The following is a 13808-nucleotide window of genomic DNA, read 5'->3' on the forward strand; positions in this document are numbered from 1 at the left end:
TTTCCCCCGGGGCGGCGGGGGCGCTCTAGGGCCGCAGGTTGGAGGGGTCGGATTCCGGGATCTGCAGGATGCGGCACACGGCGCGGATCGGCCGCACCAGCTTCTGGGCCGAGGCCGTGGGTTGCGCCATGGGACGCCGAGACTCCGTGCTGCGCCGCGGGGAGGGCCGGGCCGGGGCTAGGGAGCGGGTGCCCCCGGAGGGAGAGTGGGAGCCGGGCCGGGGGGAACGTGCGCCCCGGGTCGGAGAAGGCCGAGGAGGGGGGGGAAAGGCCGAGAGGCCGGGGGAGGGGGTCGTGCCTGGAAGTGGGGGCCGATCCCGGGTCCCAGGGGAGAGGCACCAGCGAGGGCGCAGCACCGCGCAGTGCGACTAATGGAGGCAGAGCGCGGCGGACAGCGCAGCAGGACCTCTCATCGCCATCGCCAGACGCACAACTGAGAGTGGGGAAGCTGCTCCGCCGGTTTCCTCCTCCAGCACCCTGCGGGAAACAGGAGCCCGTGATTCGGCGGCCCCGCCTGGGCCTGCCCCCTCCCGGGCCCCGGGGGCTTCCGCCAACGCCCCGGCGATGCCACCGGCTGCGCACGGGGAGAATGAGCCCTTTGTTCCCCCCTCCCCCCCGCGGCACCCGGGCGCCTGCCGAGAGAGGCTCCCCCGGGGCAGCGTGCCAGCTTCCCAGCCGCCCCACCCTCCCGTGGGCCCAGCCCCGGAGCCTGGCAGGCGGGCAGCACCCCCACTATAGGTGCCAAGCCCGGGAACTGGAGCAAAGGGCGGGAGGGGCCGGACCAGGCCATGGTGGGGCGGGGTGCCCCCCGGGGTGCTAGGGCGGGGCGGCTGGGAGGGGGGCAGTGCCAGAGCTGGCAGGGGCAGTCGGGTTCTCACGGGTCAGTGATGGGCGCCTGACCCACGCCAGCCGACCCTGTGCCTCCTGGAACACTTGCTTGTGGTCCTTTGGTTCTGTCACATGGGCACAACCCGCTGGCCCATGTCTGCTCTGCCTCATCCTCAGGGAGCCAAGCTGCTCTTCACCATTCTTGACTCAAGACCCCTTCCAGGGCCCAAAAGTGAACCCGGGTACTGCCTTAGCAGTTCTGGGGAGACCTGGGCTCTAGTCTATCCCTACTCTAAGGGCCTAGGTTTCACCAACTGTCCAGACAGGCGGTCAGACCAGATGAGCCCCAACACCTGCTCTAGCCCAGTGTTCTGAGGGTCTGCCCCATCCTGATTCCTATTGCTTCCAGGCCCAGCACTGGAGAAGAGCCCATGGGAGTGGCTCCTGGGAGGGAGCAGAGAGGAGGAGAGGAAATGGGAAAGCAGGGCACCCTCCACCCGGGGAAGCATCCCGGCTCCTCTGCGGGGGTGGTTCCAGAGCACAGACACAAACAGACAGATTCAAACACACACAGACAGATTCAGACACACATAGAAACCCACACGCCCAACGGGCGCTTCCCTTCCCTGCAGGCCCCCCACCTCCCACCCCACGACTCCCCGGCCTCCCCGTGGAAGCCATCCCCGGCCTGCCTTCACCCAGCCTGGGACAGAGGCAGTGCCACCCCACCCAACCCCATCCCATTGACGGGATGAGTTCTCAGATGCCTCCCGCCTGGTCCCAAGTCACCATCCCTCTACCACCCTGGGAGGGGGAACCATGAAGAGCTGGAAGGAAGCCTTCTCCCAGGAGAGGCAAAGAGAGACAGGAATCCTTTCACCAGCTGAGGAGTAGAGGAGGGGGCTCGAGAAGAGGAGGCCCGAAGGGGCGCTGGGCAAGACTTGGCCCTGTTGGCACCGACTCCCTCAGCCCCTCCACCTCCCCCCAGGGGCCGCTTCTGTGGCAGGGCAGGCTGGTAGGGGTTGTTTACATGACTTAGTTATTAACACTCCCTTCCTCCCCCAGCTCCCCTGAGGGGTGGCCTGGACCTGAGTGTGCCAGGGGAAATGTCTGTGGAGGGCCCAATGTGGACCATAATGCCAAGGTCCAGACCGTGTCCCCAGCAAGGCTGGCTCCAGGGTGCAACTGGGGGGGGGGGAGGCTGGGGTGTGCCTGTGGTCCCCCATCTGTGTCCTCTGGCAGCTGAAGCTTGTGGGAGAGTCTAGGGAGAGATTCCTTCAGCTTAGGGCCTAGAAGAGGCTGGGCAGGGCAGGGTGGGAGCCTGGGTTGTCCTGGGCGCTGAGGGCCTGTCACTGTCATCCCCAAGGAGATGGGGACTGTCCCAGGGGAGCAGGACAATCATCCCCCCACACCTCACCCCCCACCCCCAGTTGCCATGTCTGCTTTGTCAGGTCAGTCTCTGAACTAGAACTGGACTCTCGGGACAGGCTTCTGAAATGCCCAGGGGGTCATAGGGGTCGGGGGAGAAGGCCCTTTCCACCCTCACTGGCTTCCCATCCTGCCCCACAGCCCATGCCACCGGCCCACAGAGCCCTTATAGCCGGCTGTTCTGTGCCTGAGGACAGAGCGGATCGAAGGAGACACAAAAGATACAAACACAGAAGGAAAGCCACACATGCGTGGACACAATGCTGGATTCATGGACAAAAGCAAGCTGACCAGCACCCCCAGAAGCGCCTGGGCCCACCCTGGGCTCACACTGACCCCTCACGCGCATACACACACACACACACACACACACACTGATACACACGTTTATGCTGACAAGCGCAGCAGCACTCACGAGCCAGCTGCCCTCACCCTGTCCCCAGAGCCCCTTACCTGGGCAAGCACAGTGCCCCTCGGGTAGAACAGCCCCCTGCCCAGGGGAGGGCAGCAGGCGGGGGCGGGGGAAGGAGCCCCGGAGAGTCAGGCCAAGCTGCCACTAATCCGGGCGGGAGAGGGGGGGGCACCCACGTCAGAGCGGGGACTGCCGGGTGGAGGGCATCTGAGGACATCCCCTCCCACACACGCGGCCGTCTGGGCACCTAGCCCTACTTCCCCAGCCCCTCCATCCTTCAGACAGCTGAGGCTGGCCTCCCCCCACCCTACCCCCCACCCTTGTGGCAATGCCTGGACCCCAGGGAGGGCGTGGGGGAGGGGGAATACCGGGGAGAATTCTCCCAGGACCTGGCGTGAGGGGGAGAGGAAGGGAAGTGTTGGAGATGCTTTTGGAGCCAGGAGGAAGCTCTGGAGCAGATGCCCCCTCCCCTCGTGCCCACCCACCCACATCCCTGACCTAATTCCTCTTCTCAGTCTGTACCTCCCCATTGCCCCTCCTCCCTCCCCCAACCTCCCCTCCCCTGCAGTCCAACCGCCCCGGTAGAGAAAGCTACCTCATTCTGCCCCAGGCTCAGGACCTTCTGCCTAGCAACCCAGCTCTGGCCCCCAGGATTTCCTGAGTAGCAGGCACCATCCTTCTGCTGGGATTTCTGTCCCCTACCCAGCACTTGGACCTCCTGGCAAGTCCCTGATGTTTATGGAGGACAAGGGGTGAGAGCCTGGGGGCTCTTGTTGACCCCCTCCTGGGCGGGGCAGTGCCAGCCCAGACTCCCCAACTGGGCCTAGGCCAGGGCAGGGATGGAGCAGGAGGCTAACTCCCTGAGCCCCAGAGTGGCCGCTATGACTGCAGCAGGAACCAAGGGCACATGGAGGCCAGAGACAGGAACAGAGACCTGGATGGACACAAAAGGACCACATGCAGAAAGGAGCTGAAGAGGGAGGGAAAGGGAGGAGCCCCCAAGGTCCGAAAGCAGGTGGGGCAGTGTGGAGGCAGGAAAGGGGAGACCAGGAATTCAGGACCACACACACCCGGCAACTGGGAGGCAATGGAAGAGACCCTCACACAGACCAGGCAGACGACGGAGAAGCTGGAGAGTCAGCCCAGGGTGCAAACCGAGAGCGGCAAGTCCCTGGGCCCAGCTGAGGCATGTTCTTCCCAGGGGCCTGGCCCAGGTGCCTTCATCTTCCTCAGTGCCCAGCACGGAGCCCAGCACGTCTTTGCTCCAGGCCCGTTGGAACGGAGGCCCAGCCTTGATCTGCCTGGGCATCCTGGTGGATAATGGAAGACTGAGGGCTGCGGGCAAGCCAGAGCCTAGAGGCCCTAGGGCCAGGAACCCCACACAGAGGGCGGCAGATACCTCTGTGATTCTCAGAGGGACATGGGAAGCTCTGAGGGAGGCCCAGGCTATACCCAAAGCTCCAGTCTCAGGATCGCGTGTGTGCTTGGCCAGCAATGCCCCAGAACTTGGAATTCTCCTCATCCCTTCCCCTCTGGGCTCCGCATGTCTCAGAACCCACATAATTTGCAGCAGCCATTTGGCAAATGTGTGTTCTAGAGAACCCGCCATTTTCAAGGCTCTGTGACTGGCACTGAGGAGATAGAGTGGGCAAAGATGAAAGCACAAGGCCATCTCTGCCCTCGAGGACCTTATATAGTCACTCAGTGCGTTTGTTCTTGTACCAGCAGTATCTGGGGCCTCTGACATGTCCGGCCCGGCGCAGGGCACCGTGGGGTGACTCGTGGAGGCGGCATGTTTACAGGTGAGGACAAGGTGCTTCTAATTCCACCTGAGAAGTGGGGGGAGCTTCCCAGAGCAGGTAACACTCAAGCTGGCAGGCCAGAGAATAAGTGGGCCTTCACCACTGAGCCACACACGTATGACAGTATTTCCCTTGGACCATTTGTTCCAGCCTGGGATACAAAGTGCGCAGGACGCAAGTCTGTGCTTTACGAAGTCACATGAACGGGCAGACAATCTGAAGTGCTCAAGGCACTTCAGGAGTCCATGTAAGAATAGATATGGTGTGGTCTGGACAAGCCACCAACCCCCAGGGGGCAGGGGGCATGCTGGCCAAGGGCTTCCTGGGACAGGAGGTGTCTGAGTGGGGAGCACAGGGCAAACAGGAATAGGACAGGGAGTTGGGTAGAAGAGGAAGATCGGGTCAGGGGAACAGCATGGAGCTATGAGACAGTCCGATGGACGAGGGGCAAATACAAAGCAAGGTTTAGGGGAGGCCTGTTGGGAGGGAAGGGAAGGGCGATGCGTGCACCAACACAGCCCACAGTGTACCCAGGACCGGGGAGCAGGCCAGAGATAGGAGACCTGGGAGTTTGAGGAGGAGCTGGCAAGTCAGGGAAGGCTTCTTGGAGAAAGCAGGTCTGTAAGGAAGGCTGTGGGGGCTGGGAAAGGCTGTTCAGAGGCCGGGAGATTCATACCGCTGCTACAAAGGCCCGGGGCCGACCTGGATGAACGGATGAGCATGAGCTTTCAGGGTCGGAAAAGTCAGGACTTGTGGGGCAGCCGGGCTATCGAGGAGGCCAGGGGTGGGCGTAAGGCAAAGAAGATCTCGCACCTGAGAAAAGTCACTATTTTTCCTCAGGGGCCCAAGGTACTCTGCTGTCCATTCTAAAGCCCATTGTAGGGCAGGGGAAGCTCCAGCTCCCTCAACACCCCATAGCTTCAGGCCTCCCCCAGTGCCCCCTTCCTCTGAGCCTATGTCTCATTTGCCCATTCATTGCACACTCCTCTGTTGTGCACCCCCAGTGCCGGGGGCTTGGGCTTGGGTCCCGCCTTTCCAGGTCTGCCACAGCAACTTCTGGGCCATCCTGCCTCATGAGACAGGACCCCCACGCGCAGGCAACACGACCCGGGACAAGTTGTTTCACCTCTCCGAGTCTCCATTTTTCTGTCTGAGAAATGCGTCTAAGCCCTACCCACAGGCTCACTGGGAAGATTTAAGGAGACCGTGTCTAAAAATGGCCAGGGCAAGGCCAGGCACGAGACCGATGTTCCACATAGGTCCATCTCCCTATCCTTGCCTCATCTCACCCTGCGCTGTGGGGAAGCACACCGACTCCAGGGCCACACTGCCTGTTCCAAGATGAGTTCTGCCATTTATTAGCTTCAGATGTGTAACCTCGGGCAGATCACCTGTCCTCTCGGTGCCTGTCCTCCCATTTTTAAAGGGGCGCTGTGATCATTGTACCTGCCTCAGGAGGTTGTGGGGAAGATTCAGCACATGTACGTTAGGGGCTCAGAGCAGGGCTGGGCAGTCATGTCCTCAGTGCTAGCCATTCCTAGACTCTGCATCTTGAGTGTCTCGAAACAGGCCTGGCACCTGGGAGAGACGCACCCGAGATTTTTTGAATGGATACATGCAGAGATGAGGCAACACCATGATGCAAGGGAACGCCTAGATAGGAAGTCATTGAACATCAGTATGTGAGGAGCTAAACCACCCCAGCCGATTACGTGCCTTCCCGAAATAAAACCCAGATAATCCCCACACCAAGAGTTAATCCACACTCCTCAGGTCACTCAGGGTTACCCCCCCACACACATTTCCCCTCTTCCCACCCCCTCTTTGCTTCATCAAAAGTGGGAAGGAAGAGCAGACACGGGGTGGCTGAGGGGAACAGATGTGGGACACTGCGGCGAGACCAGCACCCAGGGGCAGGAGGGGGTGAAGCCACCCCAGGCTACCTCAGGGATTAGAGTTGGGGATGACATAGAGTCAGCTCTGGCAAAGAACCTGGATCTCAGAACAGGGGAGACTCCGGGGATGGGGCAGACAGGACCAAGGACTGCAAACAACAAGAAGGAACAGCAGAGAGGGCCCTTGGAGGCCAGGCCAGAATTCTGCATCTCTCCAGCCAGCCAGCCAGCCAGCCAGCCAGCCAGCCAGCCAGCCAGGGCCAGGCCCCTCTAGGGCAGGGCTCTGGCCCGCCTCTCAACCCCACCCTCCTTGACCTGGAAGCTAGGGGCAGCCCAGATCCTGGCAGCTGCTGCCCTCTTGCGGCCACTCTGAAGAGGTGCAATGCTCCCAAGGCCAACCTGGGTGTTTACAGGAACTCAGGGCCCCTACAGCTGCCTAGAGACCTCCATGAGCCCATGGAGGAAGGTGGCCTCCCCGGGCCTAATCTATTTACAGCTCCAGCTAATCCCCAGGAGATTACTGTGCTGCCCGTGTTCCCTCCACACCTCTGTTCCCACTGGCTTCTACTTCCCATCAAAGTCCAACTCCATCTCCTTCTGACTCTCATCTTAGGCTCTGAACTGTCTCAGGGGTTTCCTCCCCCCTGCCCCTCTCTCCCATCTGTGTTCTCAGAGGTCTCCAAGAGCCTCCGGTGACAGTACTTGCCACATCACAACCATACATTAATGGTTCCCTCCCCCAGGAGACCGGGCCCTTTTGGCAGTCTGTCTGTCCTTCCATCCCATCCTAGGACTGGGACTGGCCTGTAGCAGGCTATCTAATAATGTGTATTAAACCAGGACACGCAGAACACTTTTATGTGTTTATTTACCAAAACGTGCATAAACCTGACCACATTCAGCAACACAAGACACACAACCAGGACACACACACACACACAGGGCCTTGGAGGAGGCTGTCAAGTACTTTGAAGGACAGAAAGGAATGAACATGGCTGGGTGGACTTTTGGTTTCACTTGCAGAGGTTTGGGAAGGGCTCTGGTCCCACACACCCGGGAGGGGAGAAGGAGGAGAAAGGCAATAAATAGAATCCTGGGAACAGCCCGCTTTGGTACATTACAGGTATAGCCCCGTGCATGGCCCCAGCAGCTTGGGAGCCAGGAGGACAGAGCCTGAGCAGCTGCCTTAGACAGATGAGATGTGCCACCAGAGGTCTCCTCCAAACAGCCCCCAGCGTCTCATAAGGCAAGAGAGGTAAGACTGGACCAGGCTCCACAGACCCTAGCTGTTCATGTCCGAAGAGATGGTCTTCTTCCTTGTCCGAACCTTCAGGGAGCGCGAGGTGGTACCCTGGTGGGGAGTGGAGAGCAGGTACGACCTGAGAAGGTCTAGGCCCTGGGTACCTGGGTAGCACACCTCCCTCCCACCTCCCTCATGCCTCCCTTGCCACTGACCTCCCGCGCCAACGGCTTCCTTTTGACCACACGCAGGCTTTGGCTGCGGCTCAGAGGTCTCTCTCGGGGCCGGGCAGGTGGCTGGGGGACTACCTCGGTATCTGACCAACACTCATCGTCGGTGTCACTGTCCTGCAGGCCCCCTGCCCGGTACCCTGTATTGAGGAGGGGGAAGCCGGGGAGGCAAAGCTGAGCATTTCCATAATGGGAAGGCCAAGCCAGGCCTTCTTCGAACCCCTGGGGAAGCCCTGGCTTGCATGGAAGCATCAGCCCCCTGAGAACAAACAGCTCCAGATTGCTCTCCCACTCACCGATGGGTGGCCTGTGGCAAGGGACTTGGTCCTCCAGGTAGAGGGGATCCTGGTAGGTGGGAGCAGGGTCATCGGGGATGGAGCGCAGGTCCTGCATGGAGAAGCTCCGTAGCCTTCCGGCAAGTGCACCCTGACTCTGCAGGGGACGGGGAGCCACCATGTCACCTGAAGGGACAGGACTGGGGATCCTAGCAGAAAGGGGTCTGAGCCAGCACAGCTGCTCAGGGAGGTGAAGGGGCCCAGGCCAAGGAACTGAAAGGAGCTCAGTAACCTTCTAGCCCCATGCCTTTGCAACACCAACAGGAAATGAAGGCCCAGAGAGCAGGAACAAGCACTCATGGTCACTGTCCCAGCCAGGAGAAGTCTGAACTTCCAGCTCCGTCCTCCTGCCAACACCCCACCTGTCACCCCTCACCCTGTTCCCTGGTATGGTCAGGTGCTCTCTCACAGCTCCCTGACAGAGAGCTGCACCCCTCCAAAAGGCACTGGGGGTGGGAGTGCTGCTGGAGGGCTGGGGCCCAGGGCACCTTGGTGGCAGCCTGCACAGCGGCTGAAGCAGCAATGTTGAGGCCCCGTTTCCCAAAGCTGAGCACCGTCTCATAGCTGCGCTCCTTGGCCTGCACAATACAGGTGTCAATCTCCTGCAGAAGACAGGGAAGTGGGGGAGGCAGTTGGGACAGTTGGACTCAGCTGGACAGTTGAGTCACTCCTCTGCTGCGCACCGTGCCTCCCTGCCCATCCCCACCTACCAGGGCCCCGGCAGCCACACCAAGAGCTCCCCACCCACCCATTTCCACACCTCTGTGAGTGACCACACACAGCCTCCTCCCACCATCCCCAAAACAACTTCGAGCTGGTGTTTCACAGCCTTGAATGGTCATTCCTGTGTGCTTGCATTTGATTACCATGAGAGGAAGATGACTAGCTTCTGTCAAGGTCAGTCCCACAGCTCAGCGGCAGCAGGACTCAGATTAGAACCCAGATTATCACCCAGTATCTGGAACCCCAAGTCTAGGGCCCTCTTTTTCACACCCACCCCTATGTTTCCCTACTCAACTCCCACCAAGTACCTTCTCATGACGGGACAAGGATGGGTGGACAAACTTGCGGTAAAGCAGGCTGGCCCCTCTGGTATAAGGTGACAACAGCCACAGTACAAAGGCCATCTTGATCTCATAGTAGAAAGGGAACCTTTCAAAGGGAAGGGTGGGCACGGTCAGCCAGGGGGCCAGGCCGAGAGTGGCCTCTCACCTCCCCACTGCCCATAGACCTTCTGCATGCATACCAGGAGATAAAGATGTCCGTGAAGGTCTCCACCGCCATGAACAGTGCAAAGACTATCCAGTACATCATCCACCGCACCTGGGGGGCAGGTGGCGGTCAGAGGCCAATAGCTGAGCCCGCACAGCCACCTCCCCTGTCCCAACCTGACCCGAGATTCCAGAGACCCTGTGCTGCTCCATTCTCCTGGCTCCGGCAGGCCCCAGAGAGCTGTCTCTGAGAAACTGCCACCCATTTCTATGCCCACCCCCCCCCCCCAGAAGCTTCACCCACAGGATCCTGCACAGGCATCCTCAACAGCCTGCCTTCCAACCACACCCACTCTGCTCAGGCTATCCCATCTGCTTATGCCTCTGGAAGAAGGGGAGGCCAGTTCCAACCCTCCCCACCTTGCTGAGTCCTCCATACCCCCAAGGCGTCGTCCCACCCAGTCTAAACCAAGCCCTCCTGCCCACAACCACACTCACATATTCACGAATGTTTTTGGTCTTCACAGCCTTGTAGGAAGCATACGCTGGGTACAGCATCCCAAACACCAACCTAGAAAAGCCGGTAAAAATGAGCGGGAGGATGAGGGCCATCATGTCCTCCTGCCCCCCACCAGATGGCCACCTCCCTCATAGGTGTGCAGTGGCAAGGGCCTACCCCGTTCTTCCTGCTTGGCTTGCACAACCTGTGCCTGAGTCAGTACCCTGAAGGCTACCTCCCCACCCTGCTGTTTACAAACACCCCAAGCCTGCCCAGGCCTGCACAGGTGCCCTATGGGTGCATGATGGAGCGGGAGCACACACAGCCACACACAGGTGGGTGGGAGGCAAGCTTCAGAGCTGGCGAGAGCACCAGGCCGTCCCCTCCCATGGGCATGCAATCAGGCCCGGAGCCACCAGACCTGGCACTGCCAGGTTGCAGGCAGGAATATAGGAGCCAGGTGCTGGAATACTAAAAGGTGAGAGGAGGACAGAGTGGGGAGGTAGAGGCCAGGGCACTGAGTCATGTGACTGCTCAGATGGGAAGCAGGCACCTGGAATCTCCACCCACAAGGTGCCACAACACCTTGCGTTTGCTAAGGGGCTGCCAGGCCGGTGTGAGGGCCTCGGTCCCACAGCCCTGTCTGCAGTGTGTGTGATTGCGGGAGGGGTCGCCAGGAGCCAAGGAGACTTTGGGGATGGAGGACAAGCGAGGGTGCCGGCTGGCACGTGCGTGCCCGCAGGTCCGTTAACCCTTGTGTGAGAGTTGAGGGCGCTGTGCCCCCTCTCCCACCAGACGTTCCCATCAATCTTCCACCTCAGGAGCGGTCTGGCTCCTGGGGATAGAGGGTGTCTGAAAGCAGCCATACTCACACCACCAGGCGACAGAGTATCCAGGACACCATGCTGCAGCCTCGGCACGAAGGGGGAACCTCCGCAAGAAGATGACCAGAGGGACGCTCACGCGGGGCTGGGATGGGGTAATTAGTGGAAGTGCAGGAACCGGAGGGGCGCTTCGGCTGCCCCTTGGCAGAGGCGGAGCCCGCCACCCCCTCACTCAGCAGTGCGCGGAGCCTGAAGAGTGGGGAGACCCGTGGGCTGAAGCGAGGAGGCCAGGGCTCGGAGGAACCGACTTGGGAGCCGGTAAGGACGGGCGCGTTCTTTCGCCCCGCGGCGCACCTGGGGCAGTTACGGCTCAGCCCCGCACTTCCTGCTGCGGGGAACCAGGTGTTCGGCTCTCGCCGTGGCGCTGCTGCGGGTCCCGGGCCGCGGGTGGCGGTCACGGCCTTCGCTCGTTCGGGTCCCCGCGGTCTCAGCGGGCCCTGCCACGGGTACCGGCCTCGGGGCGGAGTTTGCAACTCACTTGAAAGTTGCACGGAACTAGGCTCTGCCCAACCCCAGGGCTCCGGCGCTTGGCGCAGGCGCAGTGAGGCCCCGGAGGGGGCGGGGCGAGGTCAAGGAAGCCAGAGGCCTGCCCACTTAAAGGGGCGATGCGCCTCCTACTCATGGACGAGGCCCAGTAGGTGAGCGGCCGCCCTAATTGGAAAGATTAGTGGGCGGGAAACGGCAGCAAAAAAGGTGGGGAAGAGGAAACGAAGGAAACCTGGAGTCCAGAGTTCTCGCGGCTCTTCCCTGGCTTCCCCCTTTTGCCTTGTCTTTCCCTTCTGTAAAATGGGAAAAGGCATGGGATGGGTGCAGTACCCCACTTCCAGGCTCATGGACAAGTGGGAGGAGGCTTGGCTGAGCGCCAACAGATCCAGGTCTTGCAGCCCTGGGTCAGGAGATGCTTAAGCGCCCCGAAGACGCTGAGTTGACCTAGGGCGAAAGCAAGAAGAAGTAGGAGAGGGAATCTGAGGGACTCGTCACTGCGCCCCACCCCCTGCCCTCTCCCCGGAGTCACCCTGAAGAATGGGATTCAGGAGTTGACTTCTCTCTGGAATACCTCTCTAGAGCCCACCTATTTGGGTGGGCTGACCATGATGATTTGAGAGATTCCGGACAGAGCCCCCTGCCACCACTCCCCCACCCATGCCCTTTTCACCAGAAGTCTGAAGTTCTATTCCTGTGAGTCAAGAACACAAACATCCCTGAGAGCTGAATCATATCAACAATTGCCACTTTGTAGCTAATTTTTGTGTGCAAGGTCTTGACCCTTATGAAGATCCCCTCCAACCTTATTTTTTACGATTTAGGAAATACATTCCCTCTGTGGCATTGGTTGCTGGATGATGGTGAATGCTCCACTTGATCCGTCTTCTGAGCACAGCCCAGGAAGGGGAGAGGGAACAGAGAAGCTCCTCTGGGGGGCAGGGGTATAAGGGAAAGAAAGTGGGAGGCTCGAAGGAGAAGGCAAGCTTTGTTGCTTCTAGAACTTTATACGTAGGATTGCATTCTTTGTTCTCTCTTCTGCATAGTGCCCCGTTCCTCCCTCTGACAATAGGGACCATACCTCTCCACCCTGGGCAGCCACCCCCTCTGTTTCACAGAGCTGAGGTGAAGGAGACAGCAGAGTTACCCTGAGCCATGGGGATGGGAAACTTGAACAGTTATTAATTTTTATTAGAGCCATAGTTAACACCCATCATCTATGGAAAGGATGGCATAGGTAATGATGGGGGCCAGGGAAAGGAGGCTTCCTGGGAATAAATAAACACCAGGTAATGATGTAGTCTTAATTACTATCATCCATTTTATTGGTGGTGTTGGGTGTGAGAGCTAGCAGTGAAACCGACCCACAGGAGAAACTGCCCTGAGGCCTCCCTCTTCCCATCTAACCATCCCCTCACACTAGGCCTCACTCCTACCTTATGTTGGAAGAACAAGAGACTGCAAGGGCCAGAGTCCCACCACCCATCTCTAGGCCCAGACAATGTGATCGAGATGAAAGTTGAGCTTAATTGAGGAGACACATTCCTTGTCTCCTGGGAGCAGAAGGATGTGACTGATTCCTTGGGACAGCTCAGGAGGAGCAGGGGTTGCAGAAGAGGGAAGGAAGCCCCGATCCTCAGGAGGTGAGGGTGCCTGGGCTGACGGTGTGTGTGCGCACCTCTGGTCCTTTGGTACCTGCTGCACGGCCACCTCCTTCCTGGCTGCCTTCCAGAGTCACCTGACCTCAGCACCTACCCCCACTTGCTGGTGAAGAGCTCTCCTGGGCCCTCTTTAAGACCATCTCCACGGGGGGCTCCTGGGTGGCTCAGTGGGTTAAAGCCTCTGCCTTCGGCTCAGGTCATGATTCCAGGGTCCTGGGATCAAGCCCCGCATCTGGCTCTCTGTTCAGCAGGGAGTCTACTTCCCCTTCTCTCTCTCTGCCTGCTTCTCTGCCTACTTGTGATCTCTGTCTGTCAAATAAATAAATAAAATCTTAAAAAAAAAAAAAAAAGACCATCCCCACGAGGAATGGCTCTCACACGGAGATCTGTGCTTAGGGAATCTAAGGGACAGCAGAGGTCTGCTCCTGAGAGCAGGGCTCAGCGTGGAGGGGCATGCGGCTGAGGGGTGCAGAGTGAGTGGACTCTGTTTCTCATGGCCTTTGGTCGTGAGATGTTGACACAGTCACCCAGCTACCCTGGGTTGCTAGGCAACTCTCTGGACACACTGATGACCCCCAGGGCAGTTGACCAGGCAGGCATATATCAGGCCGCATTCCCCATGTACAGAAAGCTGGGCACTCAAGGGTAGTAGGGTCTCCCACCCCTGGAGGGAGTCCCAGGGGGAGTGACAAAATGTTTATCTTTCTACCTGGCAACAGAGTACCAACGTGTCTGGGACACTCAACCTACTTCCCCTGGCAACTTCTTCCTGGCCCAGCATGAGGGTCCATTCCCCATTTGAAGAAGCAGGACAGGAATTCCCAGGACAGTGTGGCTGGGGGACCTGAGGGACATCTGCTAAGCCAAGAGCACATGAACGTGGTTTGAAGAGGTGGAACCC

At 59.5% G+C, this 13808-nt stretch overlaps 2 protein-coding genes across 2 annotated transcripts; both read right to left on the reverse strand.

Moving 5' to 3' along the window:
- Window positions 1–21: 21 nt before the first annotated feature.
- HRURF (HR upstream open reading frame) lies at window positions 22–2825 on the reverse strand. Its single transcript, XM_047717312.1, has 2 exons — window positions 2709–2825; window positions 22–476 (listed from the first exon to the last, which is right to left on the reverse strand). Exon 2 carries the CDS (start codon window positions 128–130, stop codon window positions 26–28), a length of 105 nt encoding a protein of 34 aa, XP_047573268.1. The 5' UTR covers window positions 131–476; window positions 2709–2825; the 3' UTR covers window positions 22–25.
- A 4389-nt stretch (window positions 2826–7214) lies between these two features.
- REEP4 (receptor accessory protein 4) lies at window positions 7215–11292 on the reverse strand. Its single transcript, XM_047717313.1, has 8 exons — window positions 10752–11292; window positions 9879–9951; window positions 9416–9492; window positions 9201–9321; window positions 8658–8771; window positions 8131–8266; window positions 7820–7974; window positions 7215–7715 (listed from the first exon to the last, which is right to left on the reverse strand). The coding sequence occupies exons 1-8, from the start codon at window positions 10781–10783 to the stop codon at window positions 7647–7649; spliced, it is 777 nt and encodes a 258-aa protein (XP_047573269.1). The 5' UTR covers window positions 10784–11292; the 3' UTR covers window positions 7215–7646.
- Between the last annotated feature and the right edge of the window lie 2516 nt (window positions 11293–13808).

Source organism: Lutra lutra, chromosome 2 (genome assembly GCF_902655055.1).
Source record: "Lutra lutra chromosome 2, mLutLut1.2, whole genome shotgun sequence".
NCBI lineage: Eukaryota > Metazoa > Chordata > Mammalia > Carnivora > Mustelidae > Lutra > Lutra lutra.